At 36.0% G+C, this 24204-nt stretch overlaps 1 protein-coding gene across 1 annotated transcript; it reads right to left on the reverse strand.

Moving 5' to 3' along the window:
• Positions 1–6913: 6913 nt before the first annotated feature.
• LOC131651601 (uncharacterized) lies at positions 6914–17893 on the reverse strand. The gene is made up of 4 exons (XM_058921260.1): positions 17027–17893; positions 16749–16933; positions 7605–7679; positions 6914–7531 (listed from the first exon to the last, which is right to left on the reverse strand). Exons 1-4 carry the CDS (start codon positions 17685–17687, stop codon positions 7136–7138), a joined length of 1317 nt encoding a protein of 438 aa, XP_058777243.1. The 5' UTR covers positions 17688–17893; the 3' UTR covers positions 6914–7135.
• Between the last annotated feature and the right edge of the window lie 6311 nt (positions 17894–24204).

Below are 24204 nucleotides of genomic sequence, written 5' to 3' on the forward strand. Positions count from 1 at the left end.
TACTGAAAATCAGGATCCCAACAACCTTAATGAACAACAGGATCCTAATAATCTCAATGAACAACAGGATCTCCATAATGATACTACTGACATTAGACAATCTACTAGGATAAAATCTAATTGTGCATATTTAAAGGATTTTATATGCCATGTTTGTAATTCCTCACCAATCTATGACATCTCAAAATACATTTCATACACTAACATAGCATCTGCACATCATGCTTACATTGTTGTTATCACTACTACATCTGATCCCTTGATTTACAAAGAGGCTAGTGCTCATCCTCATTGGACTCAAGCCATGAATGATGAGATCAAAGCTCTTACTTTGAACAAAACTTGGACCATCACTACACTATCTCCTGGTAAGAAAACTATAGGCTGCAAATGGGTTTTTAAAACCAAATATAATTTTGATGGCACTTTAGAAAGACATAAGGCCATATTAGTTGCACAAGGATTCAAACAGATTGAAGGTATAGATTTCTTTAACACATTTTCCCCTGTTGTAAAATTAACCACTGTAAGAATCATCCTTGCCCTTGCTGCCTCCTTAAATTTTTTCTTATTTCAATTGGATGTTCACAATAATTTTTTACATGGTGACTTGGATGAAGAAGTATACATGACCTTACCCAAGGGCATGAATGCTTCTGCCCCAAATCAGGTTTGTAGGCTTCTCAAATCACTTTATGGATTAAAATAATCTAGCAGGCAGTGGTTTGAGAAGCTGCCACAAGTCCTTCTCACCAATAACTTCAAACAATGCTCTTGTGACCATTCACTTTTTATACACAATTCTGCATATTCTTTTACTTTCATTCTGGTTTATGTTGATGATTTGTTTATTGCAGGAAATAATATTCAGACTATCACTCACACAAAACAACTCCTGCACCAACATTTCCATTTGAAGGACCTTGGCCCATTAAAGTATTTATTGGGACTTGAAATCGCCAGAAACACGACTGAAATCAACATCAACCAGAGAAAGTATACACCTGATTTACTCTCCACCACCGGTCTCCTTGCCTGCAAACCAGCCAAGACACCAATGGCTCGAGACACTAGATTATCTGCAAACAAAGGCATCATCATGTCCGATCCTAAAAAATTCATACGTCTTGTTGGTCAAATTATTTATCTTCTCAACACTCGCCCAGACATTGCCTATGTTGTTCAGCAGTTAAGTCAACTAATGAGTTCTCCCATGGAACCCAAGTGTTTGGCGGATTATGTTTTCTCAAAGGGGAACGATATTCAGAAAAAGTGTGAGGTTACATAAAGGAGGAATGTAAGGGCATTTCATCCCCGCGTTAGAAGAAGACACCAGGAACTTGTTTTTTTGATGATGATAAGGAATTCAAGGGAGAATTTTATTTAAGGGGGAAGAATGTAATATCCCGATCTTTTGACACCGGAAACTATCATTCAATTGGTTAAATGGTAATTAGAGGGCACATTGGTATTATTCCAATTAAATAAGTAGCATGTATAACTATATACTAAGAATGAGTATAATGGATTAGTAGAGAAATCCAAAGGATTAGTTGGAATTGAACTAAGTGACAAGGTTGTAATTACCACTTAGTTGAAGGGAAAATTGGACATTAAACATTATGCATGAGCCATAAAGACTTGTTTGGAATGGAGGAATATGTGTCCTTATTGTAGAATTACTTCTTTTGGAAGGTAGAGAGATTAGAGCAAAGAAGAAAAGAAGAACTCATAACTCAAGCTCCATTTTCGCAACAATGGTGCAGCTCCCACTAAAAATGTAATATCTCTCTACTCGTAACTCCGATTGGAACAATTTAGGACTTTTCGGAAAGCTCACAAAATTCTCTTCGATTTGCATATAAGATTCGCGTTCACAGGTTATGTATTGATGGAGATAAACGAGTTTGAAGATTGGTGATCGATGCTGAAAGTGAACATAAGAGGACTACGGGTTTGTTCATGTTGGGGTGAAGCTTTGGCTATGGTGAGATTTCAATGACAGCATAACATCATTATAACCTCCATTTAACCAAGGTGAGTCTCATAGATAGAGACTTTGGGGAGTTTTGTGGGTTTGTGACATGTTGGGGAATCAAGGGTTGAGTGTATGTATTTATAATCCTTGCTCATACATGTTTTAGACTCCCTTTTTAGTAGTAATTCATATACTTGTTGCTATGCATTATTACTCAATCAAAGATGATTGCATGTGGAGATTTGAGGTTTGAGAACCCCAAATGGGTTTCTGATTTTTGTGCGTAACAGAGTTCGCTGTAGCGAACTGAGTAGCGAATAAGTCTGAGAGTTGACTTGATTTATTCGCTGGAGCTCACTACCGTTCACTGTAGCGAATCGGGGCTTCTCTAGCAGTTCGCCGTAGCGAACTAGCCTGGGCTAAAGGAGGTTTTGTTTCTGTCTGAGTTCGCTGTAGCGAACAGAAGTTCGTTGTAGCGAACTAGTCTGATGCAGAATTATACTTCTCCCCTAATGAGTGCAGTTTCATTTCGTATCGGAATCGAAGGCCTCTTATGACTTGTATGATATGCTGGTACATGTTTTAAGCGTTTGAGATCATCATATGATCGTGATTCCTTGAGTACGCATGTATGCTAGTGGAAATGCAATTGTGTGGATTACATTATGACATGCTTTTGTAGTTCTCGTTCGTTCCGGTAGAACGTTCGTAGACTCGTGCTGTGTGGCTGGATTATGAATTACATGTGATACAATGTATGAATATGCATCATTTCCGTCTGTTCCGGTTGAACCTTCGGATATGATTGGTTGTGTGGCTCTCTGAGCAAGAACGTTATGTATGCTTGAATCGGAGTAAGCTTAAGCTACTAGGTGGTAAGTCTAGTTTATGGACTTAGTTCCATCATTACCGTTGCGATGCTGCTGAGAAGGTCTTCTAGGGCGTTTTCTCTAGCATGTTAAACATCTGCGTTCTCGGTATGTTTTGCACACCTGAGCTACCATTGTGATATGCTTTTGAGGACCTACGGGGCGAATCCCACTCGACGTTAACATATCGGCGTACTTGGTATGGTGGAGAAGTAATGCCACGTAGGCAATATTACTTCTGATTCACCTCTAGTGATTCCATGTAGGCAAGATCACTAGGCTTTCGCTCTGTGGGCTCGTATTGTCAAGATGGCGTATTTACACTCGACGTTAACTCATCTGCGTATGGACAATGATGGGGTCGGACGCCACTTAGAAAATGTCACGACTATAACTCATCTCGGATGAATTCCATTTAGGAGGAGTATCCGATTAGTCTTGCAATGTGCTTGTGCAAGTCTCTTGTTGCGATGTACGAGTGTGACTCACTGAGGGTGTGGTTTGGCAGTCTAGGTAGGTAGATAGGCATATTCTACTCTTGGATTCCTCGTACATGGGTACGGGTCTGCATACTTGTTTGTGATGGCGTTGAGCCTATTGTTGTTGTTATTGCCTCATTAAATAGTTATGGGACTTCCATTGATGGTGTGCCCTTGTTTGTACTTATACCTAGCCGTGAGGTAACACGAATTCTCGATGAATCCGTTTTATTGAATGTTCCTTGTAGAACTGAGAGAACCCGTAAGATAGGGAGACTCACTGAGATTTAGTAATCTCACCCCAATCATCTTATCTTTTTCAGGTGCAGTTTAGTAGAGTTTGATTGGTAACAGGTTTGGATTGAAGACTTAAAAGTGGTGATAACTCGAAGACCTCGTTAGATCTCATCTTCTGTTGTGCAGATCCATTGAAGACACATTCTTTATAATTCTTAATAGAATTTCATGTTGTATTTTAATATGGATCTTCTTGTGTCTTTGGCTTTTGTATGTACTCAATATCAATTTTAACGTTTCATGCATAATATACTAGTCAGTTATGTATGGGGTGTTACAGTACGAAGTTGCCTTACGTGTTCTACGCTATCTAAAATTTGCACCTGCTCAAGGCTTATTCTTCCCCAGCAAACAACCTCTTCAAATCAAAGCTTTCTCTGATTCTGACTGGGCCACTTGCCCCGACACTTACAGGTCCATCACAGGCTTTTGCATATATTTAGGCCCCTCTCTCATATCATAGAAGTCAAAGAAATAACCCACTGTATCTCGAAGTTCAATAGAAGCGGAATATCGATCCATGGCAAGAACTGTATGTGAAATTCAATGGATAACAAACCTCCTCAATGACCTTAAAATTCCTTTTCAAACTCCTACGAATCTATATTGTGACAATGCCTTGGCTAGACATATTGCCAACAATTCATCCTTTCACGAACGCGCGAAGCACATTGATATCGATTGTCATATCGTACAAGAAAAGCTACAACAACGCCTTTTTCATCTCCTTCCTATAACTTCTCAACAACAGCTCGCAGATGTCTTCACCAAACCATTGGACACTGCTCCTTTTCTGAAAAATAGTTCTAAACTAGGCCTACATTCCATATACTCCTAGCTTATGGGGGGCTACTAGATTACACCTCCTTATTCTTTTAGGCTCTTAAGACTGTTATGTTAGTTTGGACTTTTACCTATATTAGGCCTTTAACATGTTTTAGGTCCAATATATATTAGTCTATTTGTTTAGGTTAATAGACCAAGAAATTCAATTCAATTTTTTCATTCAGCATAACTTTGCCGCCATTGCATTCATCTTCCCCAATGCTCTGCAACATCATTGCGTAATAGAGTTCTTTAATTTAACTTATTTTCTTTCCAATTTTATCTTTTATTTATTATAAATATTTTAAGAAAATAAGTAAAAATTACTATCTCACACTTACCGAATTAATAATTAATAACATTATAACATTACAGTAAACTAAAATTAAATTAAAGAAATTTCTTACTATTTTACACGTGTATCTGTGCACACTAAAAAAAATAGATAGACGCACACGTGAATAGTAAAATCAGTTTTACTAAATATTAAAAATTTTAAAAAATTAATTTAATTTAAATATTATTATAGAAATTATAATCCAAAAAAAAATTATATAAATTTTCAAAATAATTAAAATATTACAAATGTAAATTGTTTATTTAATAATAATTTTAATAACAGTTCTTTAAATTGAATAAGCGTTGTTAATTTGTTTTGTTCAAAATCAATCACATGCGTTAAGTTTCACTGAAATTGTTTGACTAAAATACAGTTGAATTAATTTAAAAAAATGTATCGACTATTACAATTTTCACTCTAAGCAAAGACTTATTATGTTGCTAAGACTTATTATGTTGCTGAGTTGGATGAGACAATAATCCATATTGGATGTCTCTCTTACAGTGATGTCTACTCCTACATTTTGTATTAATGTTCTCTAATGAAAAATTCCTCTCAATAAATAGTATCAGAGCTTTTGATTTCTCGACAGCTTACTTGTTACGAAAGTATCTCCACATAATTGTTGGTATGTATTTCGCATGTGAGTAGAGTGTTTATTGAAGAATGTCCAACGGCGATACAAGTGTATGTGAAAGAGAACTTCAACTTGAGGGGGAGCATTGTAGACTCACACCTTGAGAAGGTGTTGAGAATAGTGTTAGTGTGAAAAAAAATAGTCTCACATTGGATAGAAATGTAGTGACTTGAGTATAAAACTCACTTACCTATTACCTCAAAGTTTTATGTGGACAAATGATATGTCAAAAGTGTGTGTTGCTCAAAACAGAAAATCCCGAAAATAAAAATGCTCTTCGCTCGACCCTCCCCGATTTTTGCACTAACATAGACGAAACTGACACACATGAATAACCCTTGCATAGAGATGAAGGAGAAGACCTAAGTTTTAGTCGAATTGATGATGAATGAACTAATATTGGTTCTCCATTTTTCTCATATTTTTCTTTTTCTCACATGCTCATGGCATCTCTTCACACTAATTAGGAGAAAGCAAAATCAACTTATAGCTTGTTTGAAAACAGTGTCAGACGTGCGTTTGGCGTTTGGCCAGAAGCTCTAATTTATAGCTTCACAATTCCACGATCCACAGTGCAAGTGCTTTGGAAACAGTGTCAAACGTGGATTTACAAAACTAGAAGCTAATCCAAACATAGCATTATAAGATTTAGATGCAAAATCCTTTTTTCCTAGAATCTTAAAAAATTACCCGACTCGTATATATATAGCAGTTATTAAAATTGCTTTCATTTTGTCTATCCTAATTACAGTACAGCTTATACTTATAAATACCAATATTAGGACACATTGTATATTTTTATAACATTTATTATATACTTTATAAAAAAAACTGCATATAGATATATCCACCCCCTTTTAACAATACACGATCTCTGTAGAAAAAATATGCTAAGCACGACAAAATGAGTTCTTCTTTCTGAATGTGTTATTTCAAATAGTTATTTTTATGAGAAATAATTGTAACTAGTATTGTTAGTTTAAGAGGAATAGGTTTAAACTTCCACGGTAGTTCTCTACTCTTTCCGAGACTTTATTTGGAAACCCATGGAAACAGAGCAGCAGACTGAAGTCTTAGCTAAAATACTTACTGAAGGTTGGGTGAGGGGAACACCAAAAGAAACACAGGTTTTATTCCCTTAAATGATTTTTTATTTCTAAAAAACTATGTAGTTCAACCTTCAATCGTAATGAAAAATTACTTGAACTTCCCTTAGAAAAAATATGTAGATTTTGGAACCTATAATTTACCGTAATTAGATTCCCACAATAGAATTTTGCTTAGTAGGTTCTAACCCCACTTCCATTGCAGATGGAAGTGAAGCTGTCGCTGCTTTATGGTGAGTAGCAATGGACTAGAAAGCAGAACATAGAAGACACGTGCTATATGGTTGAATACTAAAATGGTGTGCGCTGATAATCAAATTGCAGCTGCAAGGTCTACCAGTCAATCTAAAGGACAGAGCAAAGCATCTGGACGCTAAGCAGATAATCTAAGAATAACATTCATTCCTGAACATGACGGTGACAAATAGTTTCTTCCCTTAAGATTTGGGATAAAGCTTAACTAGCTACTCGACTACAAAATGGCGGAGTCTGGATGTCGGAAGTTCAAACAAAATTGTTCAAAACATGTTTCATACCAGATGAATAAAAAGGTTCCCCTCCACCCCAATTATAGTAACAAACACTATGAACAAGTCATAATTTATCAAGATTGCACCCCAACATCACCTGCAACATGATTAACTTGACCGCCTGCACCGTTGTTGCTGTAGTAGCCACCACCTCTGCCTCCACGTCCTCCTCTGTTGTTATAATGGTTTCTGGGATAATAATTTCCAGGCTGGTCATAGAATTGGTTGCGGCCATTTGGGAACCCTCCTCTGCCTCCTCCACCACGACCTCCACGGCCATTTGAATAACCTCTCCTACCACCACCAGCACCGCGACCACCTCTTTGATTCTGATAACCCCCCCTCCTAGGGTAATTTTGTTGCTCCTTTCCCTCTCCGTCTGCTTGATTGTATTCTGTATCCACCTGAGCATTGGCCTGCTCGTGTTGGCCTGATGCCACATCAACTGCATTTTCCGCCTCTACTTCATCCTGCTTGAGAAAAACATTTAACATTTAACAAGGTCAATGTCAAAAAGATGTTCATTCCAAAACATTTACATACCTTCTGGAACTCTCCTTCAGGATCAGACGGATCATCTCCAGATCCTTGTCCTTGAAAATTTGCAGCTCTCTCGTCCTACAAAATGCATATGAAATTTCATTAGCAAAAAGGTACAAAACATCAGGATTTATTTTGGCTTCAATCAAAGAAGATGCGCAACTATAAAATTGTAAACACTACTGTAACTGACTGATACTACTCACAGCAGCCACTTCATAAACATGCCAGTTGCTTCAAACAGCCAAGTCAAATTAATTAATGCTACTATATTCATTTTCCGCCAACTATTATCATCTCAACAGTTTTTAAGTGAAGTTTATGTCTCTGAATAGGCTATAGTTTCCAAAATATGTATGAGGACTGATGTTAATCCAAAACATATTTAATGTTACGTCTCTAACCTACCACCTAGAAAAAATCATCACTCCATATACACATTTACAACCAAAAAAAAACAAATCTGAACAACATGATATCATTCTTAACTTCCATGAAATTTTTAAGATAATGAACTTAAGGCAAGAACCTCATTGAATAAAAATATCTCAAGGCAGCCATGTAAGAGGTTTTTAGTTTATCACAACAATTGCAACTATGAAAAGGTTTCATTCAATGCTATGACAATAGTTAGATAGATAAACTAATCTGGTATAAAATATAGGCAGAATTGACAGGAAATCAGTTAGTAAGGTATGAATATATTTAAAAAAAAAAAAAGGCCAGCATTTGGAAACCTCGAAACAATGTTTCATATGACTTCTGGTTATTAATCCTAATGAATATGTCAATAAGGTACTAATACATTTAAGTAAAACGACAAGCATGGGAAAACCTCAGAAAATGTTTAACAATCGTATATGACTTCCGGTTATTAATCCTAATGAATACCTATTTCTGCATATGCTTTTACATTGTTCTATTGCAATAACCTCTTATAAATACTCAAATAAATTAAAATATTACTCCCTCCGTCTCATAATAAGTGTCTCATTTACACTTTTTCTATGTCTCAAAATAAATGTCTCTTTAGAATACCAATGTAACATTTATTATTTTTTTTCACTACTATACCCCTATATATTAACTTTCACGTTTTCCAACTACTCCACTACCTATAATAAATAAGGGTACTTTAGTAAATAATATTAAATTTATCATTAAAATTAACACATCTAATCATTTTCTTAAAAACCGTAAAAAGCTCAAATAAGACACTTATTATGAGACGGAGGGAGTATCTCATATGGACATAAATACAGATAAATTTTAGCAACAATAATACTCATAGATATGCTTAAATGCTTAAAATGCATGACAGTCAAAAAGAGATCACACAATTCTACAACTTTTGGGAGCACGAGGCGACCCCAGTCGTATTTTGGTTTGCAACTGCATATAAGATTAGAGAGATTGTGTGATCCCGTGCGTCAAACCAAATAAGTTAACAAGCATACATGATTGAAACCCAAAAAACATATTTTTCTCCATCCTAACTCCTAAATTAGGTATTGGGCACTTGCACCTAATTTTGAGTATTACAACCCAACTAAGTTAACAAGCATACATGATTGAAACCCAAAAAACATGATTTTCTCCATCCTAACTCCTAAATTAGGTATTGGATACTTGCACCTAATTTCGAGTCAAACCAAATAAGTTAACAAGCATACATGATTGAAACCCAAAAAATATGATTTTCTCCATCCTAACTCCTAAATTAGGTATTTGATACTTGCACCTAATTTTGAGTATTACAACCCAACCAAAAATAACTCCCTCGTCATGACAGTATTTCACTGTGATCTTCTCCAATGTTCCTCGTGTGTGGTGCAGCAGCCTTGCTCTTCCTTAATTGGTTGGAGGCTGCTGCAGCGTAAAAGGAAGGGTTTGGAGCTAATGGTTTGCTAGGTATTGGTTAAAGATTCGCTGGTTTGATTAAAGAAAAAGAAATGTGATTTAGATCAATGGTTGTCCTCCAAACAACTAATAGGTGGATATAAAGGTCAATTTGGACCCTTTTAAGAGAACTTATATGTTCTTCGTAGTCTTCAAAATTGACGTTTATATCCAAGTTAAGATCTTTATCTTAAAAAGTGGTAAGATCATTGCTGCCCCAGATCACTATCGCAACCACTTTAAGGATTTTTTCCCCATAACCCTGTGGTTGTGATAGCGGTTTGAGGCCCTAATTTTACTGCAATTAGTAGCCGCTCTACAGCTATTACTGACAGTGGATCACAGGCCCTACTATTATGCATTATTGATAACATAGTAAGCTCTACATCTATAATCATTTCTAAGGCCCGGCAGGTAGCACTCTAGCTATAATTTGACTTGAGGCAAACACAGACACACAGACACATACACATGCCAGCACTATTAAACTCCTCGGAACTATCAATAACAATGACGAACACATTATTGGAAACACCACATATTCTATACTACTCCGGCCTGATTTATAAGCAAATATTCTCTTTTTATGTTCATTAAATAATGAATGTATCTAGTCTACATAAAAAAGACAAGATACATTCATTATTCAATTAATCTAAAAAGAGAATATTTGCTTATAAATAAGGCCGAAGGGAGTACTTAATATAGTGATATTATTTTTGAAAGATATAAAATATGCTAAATTTAGGATGCTTATAGGATAAACACATAACAAATCACAAAAATGTAATAATTTAATAATATCAATTCTATAAAATTGAAATTTAAAATATACCCCTTGACATTAATTTAAAAAACTGGTAGGTCATTAAGGTTGGATGTAATGGTTTTAAAATTTGGAATAAAAATTTATATATGTAGCATACATATTAAGAAAGAAATATATGCAAGCTGCTTTAACAGTCAGAAATATTGCAATAAACTGAAAACTAGAAGAGTTGTGCATTGAAATAGAATTTGGCATTGACTATGTATCCAATATATAAAATAATTGAAGAACTACATTGTTAATCCCAGTATCTATCAGTTCCCTGATAGGTTCAATCTAGTATCTTAAAGCAGAAAAAAGGAAATAACACAGTAAGAATTGAAATAGACTGATTTATTATAGTAGAAAGGCTAGAGTTCAAATGGGATCTAGCATACAATCAGTCATAAGCTGAAAAAAGAGTACTGAAAAGCAGAAAATAGAAAGAAGAAAAGTAGAGGCACTTAGAGAGGCCTTTTCTCTCCCATGTAGAAGATTCTACTCAAATTTCAGCGTACCCTAATGATTGCTGCAGCAATCATTATATACTGAAATCTAGGAATTATTCCCCACTCAGCTGTTGACAGCTGGCAGACCCATGTGCCACAAAATCTGTCAAAGATTTTGTTCTCTCTCCTTGCCCTTTTGTCCTTTTTCTCACATAAACTTTCCCATACCTACCAATTCCATCCCCTTCAAGACTATCCTTGTCCTCAAGGATAAAGTCTGGAAATTCAGACTGTATTTTCTCCACCAGCTCCCATGAATTCTCAAATTCAGGAAGGTTCTTCCACTTCACCAAGACTTCCAGTTTATCCTGCTCATTCCTCCTTTCATTGATCACTTTCTCAGGCATTGGCTCCAACTGCCATTCCTCATTCATGCAGTCAGGTAGAGGTTGTGGTGTAATAGAAGGGATCACTGCCTTCTTGAGTAAAGACACATGAAAAACTGGGTGCACCTTAGTATCTTCAGGTAATTTCAACATGTAGGCCACTGCCCCAATCTTTTGAATCACTTCATAAGGTCCATAATACCTTGGACTCAGCTTCTGATTCACTCTCTTGGCTAGCTTTTTCATCTTATATGGCTGAATTTTTAAGAACACCATATCACCTATCTCATACTCTACTTCCCTCCTGTGTTTGTTAGCTTGGTTCCTCATCAAATCTTGTGCTCTACACAGCTGATCCTTTAATTCACTAACCATTACATTCCTCTCAGCTGTAAGTTTATTGACTTCATCAACGGCTGAAGAAAAGGCATCCCCTCTGATTAGCACAGGTGGTGCTCTACCATATAAAGCCTCAAAAGGAGTCGTTTTCAAAGAGGCATGATAGTTGGTATTGTACCAATATTCAGCCCAAGCTAGCCATTTAGGCCACTGTTTGGGTTTCAGACCAGTCACACATCTTAAATAGGTCTCAAGGCACCTATTTACTACTTCTGTCTGCCCATCAGACTGAGGATGGTAGGCACTGCTGTATTTTAACTTAGTGCCTGCCTGCTTAAATAGTTCTGACCAGAAGTTACTCAGAAACACCTTGTCTCTGTCAGAGACAATAGAACTAGGAAATCCATGCAACCTTACTACCTCCTGGATAAATAATTCAGCAATTTCTTTAGCAGTATAAGGGTGGCTAACTGGTAGGAAGTGAGCAAATTTGGTCAGTCTGTCTACCACCACCATCACTGTATCTCTTCCTTGGGCTTTAGGCAAACCACCAATGAAATCCATTGAAATGTCACTCCAGATTTGAGTTGGTACGGGCAAAGGTTGCAGCAGTCCTCCAGGTGTCAAAGTTTGATATTTATTTCTTTGGCACACTTCACAAGCTTGCACATAATCTTGAATTTGCTTTCTCATTCCCTCCCAATAAACCACACTAGCAATTCTTTTGTACGTTCTTAGATACCCTGAGTGTCCTCCTACAGCCGTATCATGGAATTCATTCATAATCCAAGTCACCCTAGGTGAATTCTTGGGAATTACTACTCTACTCTCATGATACAACCTCCCTCCTTTAAGTTGAAACCCTTTCTGTCCTTGAGGATCCAACACCAATGCCTGCACTACAGCCCTTAGCTTATCATCTTTCTGGATTTCTTCTTCTAATCCCTCCCAGAATTCACACTGAATGGTGGAAATATGTGCATACTGCATCTGTCTAGACAGAGAATCTGCAGCACTATTCTCCTTACCTGGTTTGTACTTTACCTCGAAGTCAAAACCTAATAACTTAGATAACCATTTCTGCTGTTCCTCCCCCATAATTCTCTGTTCAGTTATAAATTTGAGACTCTTTTGATCAGTGTGGATTTTAAAATGCCTGCCTAATAAATAGGGCCTCCATTTTTGGACTGCAATTACAACAGCCATCAACTCTCTCTCATAAACTGACTTTTGTTGGGCTCTCTCAGATAAAGTTTGGCTCATGTAACAGATTGGCCTCCCCTCTTGCATAAGGACAGCTCCAATCCCTCTGCCTGAAGCATCCGTCTCCAATACAAATTCTTTCTCAAAATCTGGCATCACTAAAACAGGCAGTGTAGTCATAGCTTCCTTTAAACTCTCAAAAGCTGCTTGAGCCTCATCATTCCATTTGAAGTTGTCTCTTTTGAGAAGTTGTGTTAAAGGCCAAGCAATCTTTCCATAATCCTTCACAAACTTTCGATAATAGCCAGTTAAACCTAAGAATCCCCTTAACCCCTTTAATTCCTTAGGTATAGGCCATTTGAGCATATCTTCTATCTTCTTAGGGTCTGCTGAGACTCCTCTTCCAGAGATGATATGTCCTAAATATTCCACTTCTATTTGACCAAAGGAACATTTTTTTCTGTTGGCATATAATTTCTGCTCTTGTAATACTTTGAGGACCTTGGTGAGATGCTCCTCATGCTCCTCCCTACTCTTACTATAAATCAAGATGTCATCAAAGAAAACCAAACAGAATTTCCTGAGAAAGGGCCTTAACACTTCATTCATGAGGGCTTGAAATGTTGATGGGGCATTGGTTAAGCCAAAGGGCATCACAAGGTACTCATAGTGACCTTCATGGGTTCTAAAAGCAGTCTTCTCTATGTCTTCTGCCTTCATTCTGATCTGGTGGTAACCAGACTTTAAATCTAGTTTAGAGAAGATGGCAGCACCTCCCAATTCATCCAGCAACTCCTCAATCACAGGTATGGGAAACTTATTAGGAATGGTTACCTTATTCAAAGCCCTATAATCTGTGCAGAACCTCCATCCTCCATCTTTTTTCTTCACCAATAACACAGGGCTTGAAAAAGGGCTGGTGCTGTGCCTTATGATGCCAGCTTGGAGCATCTCCTTCACTATCTTTTCAATCTCATTTTTTTGAAAAAATGGATACCTATAGGGCCTGATATTAGGGATAGCAGCTTCAGCTTTTAGTCTAATGGCATGGTCATGCTCCCTTATAGGAGGTAAACCTGCAGGTAAATGGAAAACTTCTTCAAAGGCATCTAACAGCTTTTTCCATTCTTCTTCTCCTGACAGTCCCCCCACTGTGTCAGTTTGTAAGCTCTGCAAATAGAACCCCACACCTTCATCATTCAAAGCCTTCACTATAGATTTCCAAGAAGCCTGCCTGGTGCATAATGCAGGATCTCCTTGAATCTGGTACACCTTGCCCTTCTCTTTCCACTTCAGACTCAATTCCCCAAAGTTAGCTTCAATGCTTCCTAGGCTAGCCAACCAATCCATCCCTAACACCATGTCAGACCCTCCTAGCTCCATCAAAAAGAAGTTCTGATTGCATTCTATTCCCTGTATATAGAATGCTAATCCTTCACATACTCCTTGATTTTTTACTCTCTCTCCATTTCCTACCTCAATCACATAGGTAGGGGTTTCTACCACCTTCAATCCTAACTCCTCCACCATCCTAGAATCAACAAAATTACTGGTGGCTCCTGAATCAATTAGGGTTAACAGCTCCCTGTCCTTTACCCTTACCCAAACCTTAAAGGATTTATTTGAAGTAAATCCTTCCTTACTTTGCATAGAGAGCTGCAAAGTATGAAGTTCCTCCATTGTATCTGCCACTTGCCCTTGCTGTACCCCTATGTTTTCTTCTATTTCTTCTTCCTCACTACTGTCCACACATAGTTTCAAACTCATGTGTTTAAATTTGCATACATGGTCTCTGTTCCACTTATCTCCACACTTGAAACAGAGCCCTTTCTTACTTCTTTCCTCCAATTCAGCAGGGTTCAGCCTTCTCCCCTTAAACTTCTCATTTCCTCCATTTCCAGCCTTCTCACTCTCCTTTTTAAAACCTCCAAAATCTCCAGGATCCTTAATCCTCAGAGATCCTCCTCTATCCTTCCATGTTCCTCCTCCTTTCTTTGTTAGGGCTTCATTCTTTTCTTCAATCAGCAAGGCTCTGTCCATGAGTTCAGCTAAGCTCTGACTCTCATGAAGTTTCAATTCTGCCTGAATCTCTTCCTTTAATCCATTCATAAAAATGGAGTCCAACATTCCCCTTTCTTCCCTTCGCAGGGGAGCCACCATCATTTCAAATTTCTCCATGTATTCCACCACTGTCCCCTTCTGTCTTAGGCTCAACAGAGGTCCCAACGGGTTATGCAAAAGACCCGGTTGAAACCTCCTCATGACCGCTAGCTTGAATTCCTCCCACGTTCTCAAAGGAGCCTGTTCCTCCCACCATTGATACCAGTTCAGTGCCTTATCCTCCATTGCTAGTACTACTGCTTCTAATTTGTCCTGCACCCTGACTCCATTCAGATGAAAGTATCTTTCAATGCGTACTAGCCAACCGTACGCGTCTTCACCCTTGAAGATCGGAATCTCCAGTCGTCTCCTCCCTCCGAAAAAACGAGATCCACCTTCGCCTCTCCTCCGATTGTAACGAGGTCGCGACTCCCGTGACACCGTACTCCGGTCGCTACCTTCTCCGTCCTCTTCATCTTCGTACCCTCTTCCATGGCGTCCATGATTCCGAGCAGGTCGCTCTTGAATCAGTTGTCTAATCTGTTCCACCGTCACCTGTGGTCGTGATTGTTGCTCCAACACTAGCTCACGAATCTGTGCTATAGTTCCTTCAAAACTATCCATCCTCTGTTCGATTGTTCCAACTCTGTTTTCCATGATCTTTCGTGTAAAGACCATTCACCAAGGTGATGAAACCAAGGCTCTAGATACCAAATTGATAGGTTCAATCTAGTATCTTAAAGCAGAAAAAAGGAAATAACACAGTAAGAATTGAAATAGACTGATTTATTATAGTAGAAAGGCTAGAGTTCAAATGGGATCTAGCATACAATCAGTCATAAGCTGAAAAAAGAGTACTGAAAAGCAGAAAATAGAAAGAAGAAAAGTAGAGGCACTTAGAGAGGCCTTTTCTCTCCCATGTAGAAGATTCTACTCAAATTTCAGCGTACCCTAATGATTGCTGCAGCAATCATTATATACTGAAATCTAGGAATTATTCCCCACTCAGCTGTTGACAGCTGGCAGACCCATGTGCCACAAAATCTGTCAAAGATTTTGTTCTCTCTCCTTGCCCTTTTGTCCTTTTTCTCACATAAACTTTCCCATACCTACCATTCCCCCTACCGCAACACTGTGGATTTATTGGAAGAAAACTAGTACCATTCCAACTTTTATTTATACCATCACAGTTCACAAACACAGATTGATCTATACTGCATTATATTCAGGAGAAAGGAAGTTTAATGAGGTTAACCCTTGCTTAGTTCTGTTCCTATACATTAATAAAGATATGACTAGACAACTCTTCCAGGGGAGTGAGTTCATAGTGGAGTAACATTAGAGTTGTAAAATAATAGATTACTACAAATTTATTTATGTCTGCAAAGATCATCTTGGTTTTTTTAAGTTGTATATTAGTACATTATGAGGAATACAAAGAAATGTTGTTGTGAGGGATTGAACACTGGAATAACAACTTAGCCCAACTAGGGACATATCAATGAGCTGCCTCACTTAAACCTAATTGTTTTGAAGAATAATTAAAAATGAAATAAAGCAACAAACATTCTACTATCATCCCTTCCACTTACCGATAAAACCACAAACAAGAATTACCTTCGAATAAAAGTGTTTGCACGCTTTATATAAATGTTATCAAGCAAAAAAAAAAAAGTAATGTTGATAGCAGGTGTACACCTTTAGTAAAACAGCAAAAAATGACTATTGACTAAACAACATCTATGTTTGAATTGATGTAAATGGTCAGAATGGAACGAAATGAAATTAAATTATATGATACCATTTCAATAATTAGGATTTTTAATAATAGGATGGAATCAAATGAAATGAAAGTAACACCATTTCACTCTATTTTCATATATCCAGCAACAATATTAATTCAACCAAACAATAAGATTTCAAAAAAGAAGAAAAAAAACCGAAGTAACAGGCATTATTATACCTTCTCCTCGGCCTGATAATCAGAACCTTCTACTTCGACAGAAACCACAGAATCATGCACTGGCACCTGAAATGAGCCATAATTTCCAGCTGCAGCAGCAACATCAACAGTAGCCTTCATCTCAGGAGTAGTAGTAAAGTACTCCGAAGACATAATTTTGTTCAACTTTTCCCTCAAACCAGCATCTACAAAAACAAAAAGGTTAAACAACTATAAAAACTTCAAAAACTTCAAAAATAATTCAACCAAAAAACTAACAAAAAAAACATAAACCCTACATGTAACATCAACATTGGGGTCAATTGGCTGCTGAGCCCTAGAAACCCACAACTTAGCATGCTCAATGCATCTCCGAAGAGCGTTCTTATGCGAAAAGCTTGAATCAGCAGGCCGAGAAATCAACAACCCAAACAACGCAGAGATCGAGTCCAAATCCTTCTCACCAAGCAGATCGGTCGCATCATCAGTAACGTAATCATAAGTCAAGCAACATCCACGCTCATGCGTCCTCGTAAGCATAGTAGAAGTAAAATCATTCTGCGTCTTCACTTCAAAAAGTGAACCAAAGTAAAGCAAATTGAGAATATCCTCAACCACATCACCGCTCTGGTTCTCGTTCTGGTTCGGCCGTTGTTCCGAATTCGATGCGGAATTCGGAGCGGAATTCTCAGGTAGGGTTTCGCGGTTGCTCTGGAGAGCGAGGTCGAGTTCTTCAGTTAGGGCAGCGGAAAGCGGTTGACGAAGCTTCTCCAACTCGTCAATGAGAACGAGAACGGAGGGTTTTGAACGGAGAACTTCTTCTTGTTCCTTGTTGAGTGGTTTTCCTTGAGAGACTGATTCTTCCATGGATGTGATTCGGTTGAGTTTCTTACGGAGAGCACGGAGGCGTTTGTTGATTAGGTTCAAGACGGGACCGTCGGTGGTGGTTGAAGCCGCCATTTCGAAACGAAGATTTCTAATAAATTATAAATTAGACGGTGGTTCACGGTGGCGCCGCTGTGTGCGGCGGTGGAGATGGGAAGATGAGAGTGTGGTTTTGGTTTGGGGGAAGTTAGGGGTTTGGGTTAAGCTTGAAGTGATGTGTGCGCGTGTGAGAACTGTGTGAGTTTATAAAGGGTGGAATTTTTGATGTTTTTTTTGTTATGAGTGGGCTTGGTAGGCTTGTTGGGGTTTTGGATCCATTGAATATTACACGCAATGAAGCGCATGCCAGCTGTGTTGAATGGATAAGTGGAACTATCTAGAAGAAGTTGATGAGACGGGGATCGGATGGGTTGCTATTAAGAAAAACTTTAATTTTGAGTTCGGATTATTAAAAACAAATTAATTGAGAGGTTTACTATAATATTCTTAATCAAACTAGAACATTAAATACCGTTGAATTAAAAGTTTGAAGGTTAATGAATTTTGTTTATCATATTTATTTTTTATTAGATTAATTGTTAGTAGTATGTATTGATGACAACCATTCATAAGTAATATTTTATCTATCTATAATAATATATAAAAATAAAATATGATTTTGGTGTAGCTTATTTTTATTCTAATTATACCTTTTTTCAATTTTTTTTTAAACTTCAACCTCTCATTACTAACTATTATATAACAGTTTTTTTTTTTTTCATTCTATTTTTTAAAATTATTTTATAAATAATTAAAACATGAAAAATACTGTTTATATTTTTTCTGGACGCTAGTATGTGATTAAAAGAAAAGTTAAAGATTTATAAAACCAATCATTCACAAGTAATATTTTATATGTGATTAAAGGAAAAGTCAAAAATTTATAAAATTTTAACGATTATGATTCAGTGACGGTGTGTATTTCAATTAAATTTATTTATATGTTCAATTAATTTAAAAAATTTTAAAAATTATAAATGTTTGTGTTGGGAAAATAACAAACATAGAGAAAAATGAGGAACGAAATAACAACGCAAAAGATTAATGTGGAAACTTCAAAACCGGGGAAAAAATCATGATCATTGTCAAATGACAACCAGATAATAACACTGTGTGAAAATTGTTATAACACATAGACTACTCTCAACTAACTCAATCCCCTAGTACACTCACACCCTCCAAAACAAATATTTAACTGTCTCTCGCAACACTCTAATACAAGAGCATAAGAGAACAAAGAAAGTCAAATGCAAGCTTAAAGTGTTTTTGATTGGTGCATCTTAAAAAGAAAAACTTGAATCTTATATATAGTCTTGGACTCTCTTTTCCTTATAGGGATGGCAACGGGTAGGATTGAGTGCGAGTTTCATACCACTCAAACTCGCACCCGAAATCATCATCTGAACTCGAACCCAAATCCAAAAGCTATTCGGGTGGCAAAATAACACTCATGGCCACACTCGTTGGGTTCAAGTTTTTCCACTCGAATCTGCAGCAAAACACATAAAATACAAACAACATTGAAATTTTTCATCAATCCAAATGGGTGGAAAAACACTATAGAATTAAAATATATTTAAGGGCATAAAATACAACAGCAACATTAAAATACAATGTAAAATTATATATATTTAGGGACACTTATGTCATTTCAGGTCTAAGCGAGTGTGGTTTCAGATGTGGGTTTCACACTACTCAAACTCGCACTTGAAATTTCGGGTGATACCCGAACCCAATCAACTCGGATTTTCACCCGTTGACTCGGGTTTGGGTGCGGGTGGACCCCGCGAATTAGGGTTTGTCTGCCATCCCTATTTCCTTCACAAAAATAAATGATGCGTGACTTCTTCAACATATATATTTTCAATCAATCCAACAGTTTGATCTATATTTTAATGTTTTTACAACAAAATTTTTATCATTCTCTTAAATTTTGTTAGTAGTTAACATGCAACATTTGATTGTAATTATTAAATAGAACATGAGATATCTTACTTTTTTTATCTTTAAAAGGTGAAATTCTTTTTAAAAAACTAAAATTTTAATTAAAACATTGTAGCACAAGATGTGCCTTAATGAGCATGATAAAAGAGTTCAAGAAAATCAAACAATCACAGCAAACAAAATAACTAACAAATTAAGGTGAAAATTCAATTAAAAAATGGATGAGTCCACCACATGTGAACATCATATGTTTAAAACTTATAACTTTAATTTTATTGAGCAATGGAGTCTGAAATAGCAATTGATTATTAAGTAAGTGAATTTGAAATAGAAATCTATTATAAATTATAAATATATAAAAAGTAAAGTATCTGATAATTACATGATAAACCTTCTGATTAAAAGTACAAACTTTTCTTATTCCATGGGCAAAAATGGCTTTTTATAAACGTGATATCACTACATGCATTTAGAAATTAATGCATCTGAGGTGTCATCACACAACTTATTGATACTTTTTTAATTTTAATCTGGCTAATTATTCCACTAATTGTAGGATTGAAAAGTCAACCCTAATCTTGAACTTTAATACACGTACATGCATTCACTTAGGAACATGAACAGACACAAATGATAAAAGTAAATACACAACTTCCAATTTCCCTTTGATAATTTCAATCTTCCTAAATGATTGTAATACATAATAGAGCAATGAATATTAATTTCAAATTCACAAAATCGGTCTACCTCAAAGCTTCAAGTGGTCATCCGAAAAAGGTAAAAGCTTAAACCTCCATTGTTTGCTTCTCTGCTTTGTTTTGTATTGACTAATAGGAAACTCGTGGTGTCACACGAGTCTAATTGGGATTCACATTACATGTATCAATGACTAAATTGTTAAGCATGAGACCATATTTTCAGTTGGATGACATTAATAATATAGTTATAACTCATAATTATTTATCAAATTTTAATTTATGTCTTTGGAATATCAAACATAATATAACTTATTTTGTAGTTCATAAATATTCACTTAGTTTCAATTATATATTAATAATATGTATCAACTTTTAAGCATTGATTTTTTCAATCCTACGATTAGTGCAATAATTAATGTAATTAAAAACTCAAGAGTTCCAATGTATCTATTAACTATTAATTAAATAAAAATTAGAATTAAATAAATGAGAATTCAACAAATATTTGGGTGATGCCACATCACCCATATTAAATGCCAAAACAATGGTATTAAGTTATTGATCGTACCTAATCAGACGGATCGCCAAGGCCTGCATAGAATTGGATCTTTGAGAAGTGGAGGGGGTGTACCTGCAAGGTACTCCGATGCTAAAGTAAGAAGACGAGCAATCAGAGTGTAAGTACGAGCTAAAGGTTAAAAGAGAATGAATACCTGACCCTCTAGTGAAAGAGGATATTTATAGCCCCCAGCGCTGGTGTCGTCCTCGGTTTTTTTTCGTGAGATACAAACTGACTCTTCTTTTATTTTTGAGTTGTGAAAATCAGAGAGTCGCCACCGACTTTTATTTTATCCAATTAAGGAAAGGTTTATAAAAGAAACAGAAAAAGACCTTTAAGAGATTTTGGGTTCGGGGTAAGTTATACAAAGGGAAGGTATTAGCACCCCTTTGTATCCATGGTTATCTATGGGCTATTAATTGCTTAGCTCACTTGTTTGAATCATTTGTCTTGCTTTGAAATGCTTGTATGTGGTTTTAAAATACCTTTGTAAATTAACTTTGTAATGATCCTTGTGCGGATGTATACAAAGTGTTTTATCTTTCGAAAGATGTTTTGAAAAAAGATCTTTAACTTCGTAATGATCCTTGTTTGGATATATACAAATTATTGTCTTTTTGAAAGTTTTGTTTTGAAAAATAGTGATATGTGAAACATTTGTTGTTTTGATTTGAGCGAGCAATTAGGAGATCTACCCTAAATTTATAAGGTCTTTTCCTTTTTCTTTTAGAAAATTTTTCTTTGACTGGATACAGAAAGAAATTGTTTGAATTGTATTTGAAACAGTATAATTGATTTTGAAAAGAGTAACAGAGGGATTACCCTAAGAGGTGCAAGTGTGATTGTGTTTTGATTCAGATATTTTTGTCTTTTGAATTTAGTGATCTAGCGCTTCAGCTATTATCTTTGACATACACGCAGTTTTATATGTACAGAAATTAAAGTGCGGGAATGTAAAATGCGGAAAATAAATCTACGCTATTACATCGATTGTGCGAGAAATGTAAACTACGTTATTTACATGATTTTGACAACCTATACACTTATCTATAAATTTAAATTGCAATAAGATAAAGGGAAGTATTTTTGGATTTTTCGGATGGTTGATTTTAATTAGAATTAATGCATAGTTAATTTAATTAAAAGGCTAAGAATTAGAAATAAAATTTAAACCTAAAAATTAAGTCTAAAACATGTTCATATTGCTTGTTAATCAATTTTAAAATAAAACTATTTTTTTTGGATTTTTGAAGTTGTTTTGGAAATTTATTAAGTTAATTAATATATAATTAGGCAAATAATTATACAAATAATTAAAGCTTAAATAGAAAAATATTCTAAATATGTACAAAATTAGTCTAATATATAAACTTGATTAAATAAAAAAGAAAATATTTTTTCTGATTTTTTGATAGGTTAGAAACAATTAAAAGATAAATATAACAATATTATCTAATTAATTAAACAAAATATTTTAATTATTAAGAAAAATAAAATATTTTTATATCAAAAAATAATATATTATTTTATAAAACTAAAAATACTTTTATTATATTTTTTTATTTTTAAAACTATTTTTAAACAATTTTATAAGTTATATAAAAAAAAAGAATTAAAATTATTAAAGAAAAGATCCTGTGTGGTGACTTATGATGGACTATGGTGGTCTGCGCTTGTTGGAACGTTAGATCAGATTACTAGGTGATCTTGTGGCTCAGATTGGAAGTCACATGGTGCACGTGGATAGAGAGATAACATAGGATCACTCAGCTTTTCAAAAGTCCAACGTGGGACCCACGCTGGCTGACCAGCGAATGAGAAGGAGGGAAGGTGCCACGCATGTTGGTCAAAGATTCAAAACCACTATTCATCATCTTCTTCCTTTTACCTGCGGAATTAGCTGCAGACTTACCTGCGGATTTTCCTTCAGATTTCCATGCATTTGAAAACCTACAAAAACAGCCATGAACAAAAACAAGGGCACCCAGGTCGACTTAAAATGACCTCCTGAACACGATGGTGGCGTTAGTTTTGGCTAAAAACGCATGGAACATGGTATTCGAAAGTTCACATACTTGAAAACTCAATAATGGTACATGAGAATTCTTTCGTGGAAACTTGCATGTAAGTGTTCAAACCTTTCCCAAACCATCTTAGTAACTTGTTAGAAGTGTTAGTTTGCATTAAAACATGTTTAATCATGATGTAAGAAAGTTAGAGAAAATGCATGAATATGGTATTTTCGAAGCATGAGTTCTATGAGCATATAACCATGAGTAATGATCCCAACTTACTATATTAGGTCCCAAGAGATGATTAGAATGATTAATTTGTATTGATAATGGTTGGAAGATAGAAAACGAAAATTACAAAGCTTTGAGATTTTTTTGAGAATTTTGTGGTTTCTTGGCTATTCCTTTGATAGATCTTTGTGTGTGTGTGTTTACTGAAGTATTCTACTTCATTTATAGGCCATGAATGTGCTGCAAACTTAAGCTAAGAAGCATTGATGATCTTTAAACTTTTGAATTTTTAATATTAAAAATCTTTGAATTCTTTGGCCATGGCTTTGAATTTCTTCATCCCTCTTGCTCTAGGCCTGCCATGTACTTCTATGCTGCAGAGTTGAATCCATTTTGATGGCTTTTGCTTAAGAACAAAGCATTGTATCATTATCTCACACCATTTCTTTTTTAATTTAACTTTATATGTAATAAAATTAAACTAAAAAAGAAATAAAAATGTTATGGGCCTTAGGTTGGTCATGGGAGGCCCTTAGCATCATTATAATCATGTTTGGATCATGAAAACTTGGCCTCTTTTGGAAAAAAAATATTTTTGATCAATGTTGGTTTCATGCATTTTCCCAAAAAATAGCCAACTTCAACAAGGCATAAATCCCTCAATTTTGATCATATGAAGGAGTTCTTGTACTTTTTAGAAACCACAAGATGTCCTCTACAAGCTACTTTGGAAACTTTTTTTCATTTGGAGAAGTTATCTTGATGTTATGGCCTTTGACAAAAAACCACTTTTTGTTGACTTTGAAAATGACCTGTAATGTGGCGGCTCCTCCCACCTTCATGGTGGCTTTTTTCCACCTTCATGGTTGTATCCTCCCCTCCTCTATGGAGAGCATCACTCCCTCTCATCGGCTAACTCCTTTCATCGACTTCCCCCTCTCACCACTTCGAATCACCGCCAATCCCCTCTTCCATCTGAAGCGACCGCCACCGGAGCCACCACCAATGGCTGTTTCCACATCCTCAAAGTTGTCAACCGCTAGTTCATCTCCAAAGCTCTTTCTCCTTACTCATGCGTCTTCGGAGGCACTATCGGCCGCTCCCACAAC

The sequence above is a fragment of the Vicia villosa genome, linkage group LG2 (assembly GCF_029867415.1).
Source record: "Vicia villosa cultivar HV-30 ecotype Madison, WI linkage group LG2, Vvil1.0, whole genome shotgun sequence".
NCBI classification, from domain to species: domain Eukaryota; kingdom Viridiplantae; phylum Streptophyta; class Magnoliopsida; order Fabales; family Fabaceae; genus Vicia; species Vicia villosa.

Bases quoted from the DNA above. Each gene is read 5' to 3' on its own strand.
- LOC131651601 (XM_058921260.1), bottom strand. From the start codon at position 17,687: ATGGCGGCTTCAACCACCACCGACGGTCCCGTCTTGAACCTAATCAAC. The intron at 7,680-16,748 runs GTATAATAATGC...TGCATTTTGTAG, and splicing joins ATTATCAGGCCGAGGAGAAG to GACGAGAGAGCTGCAAATTT. The intron at 7,532-7,604 runs GTATGTAAATGT...TTTCTCAAGCAG, and splicing joins CTGAAGGAGAGTTCCAGAAG to GATGAAGTAGAGGCGGAAAA.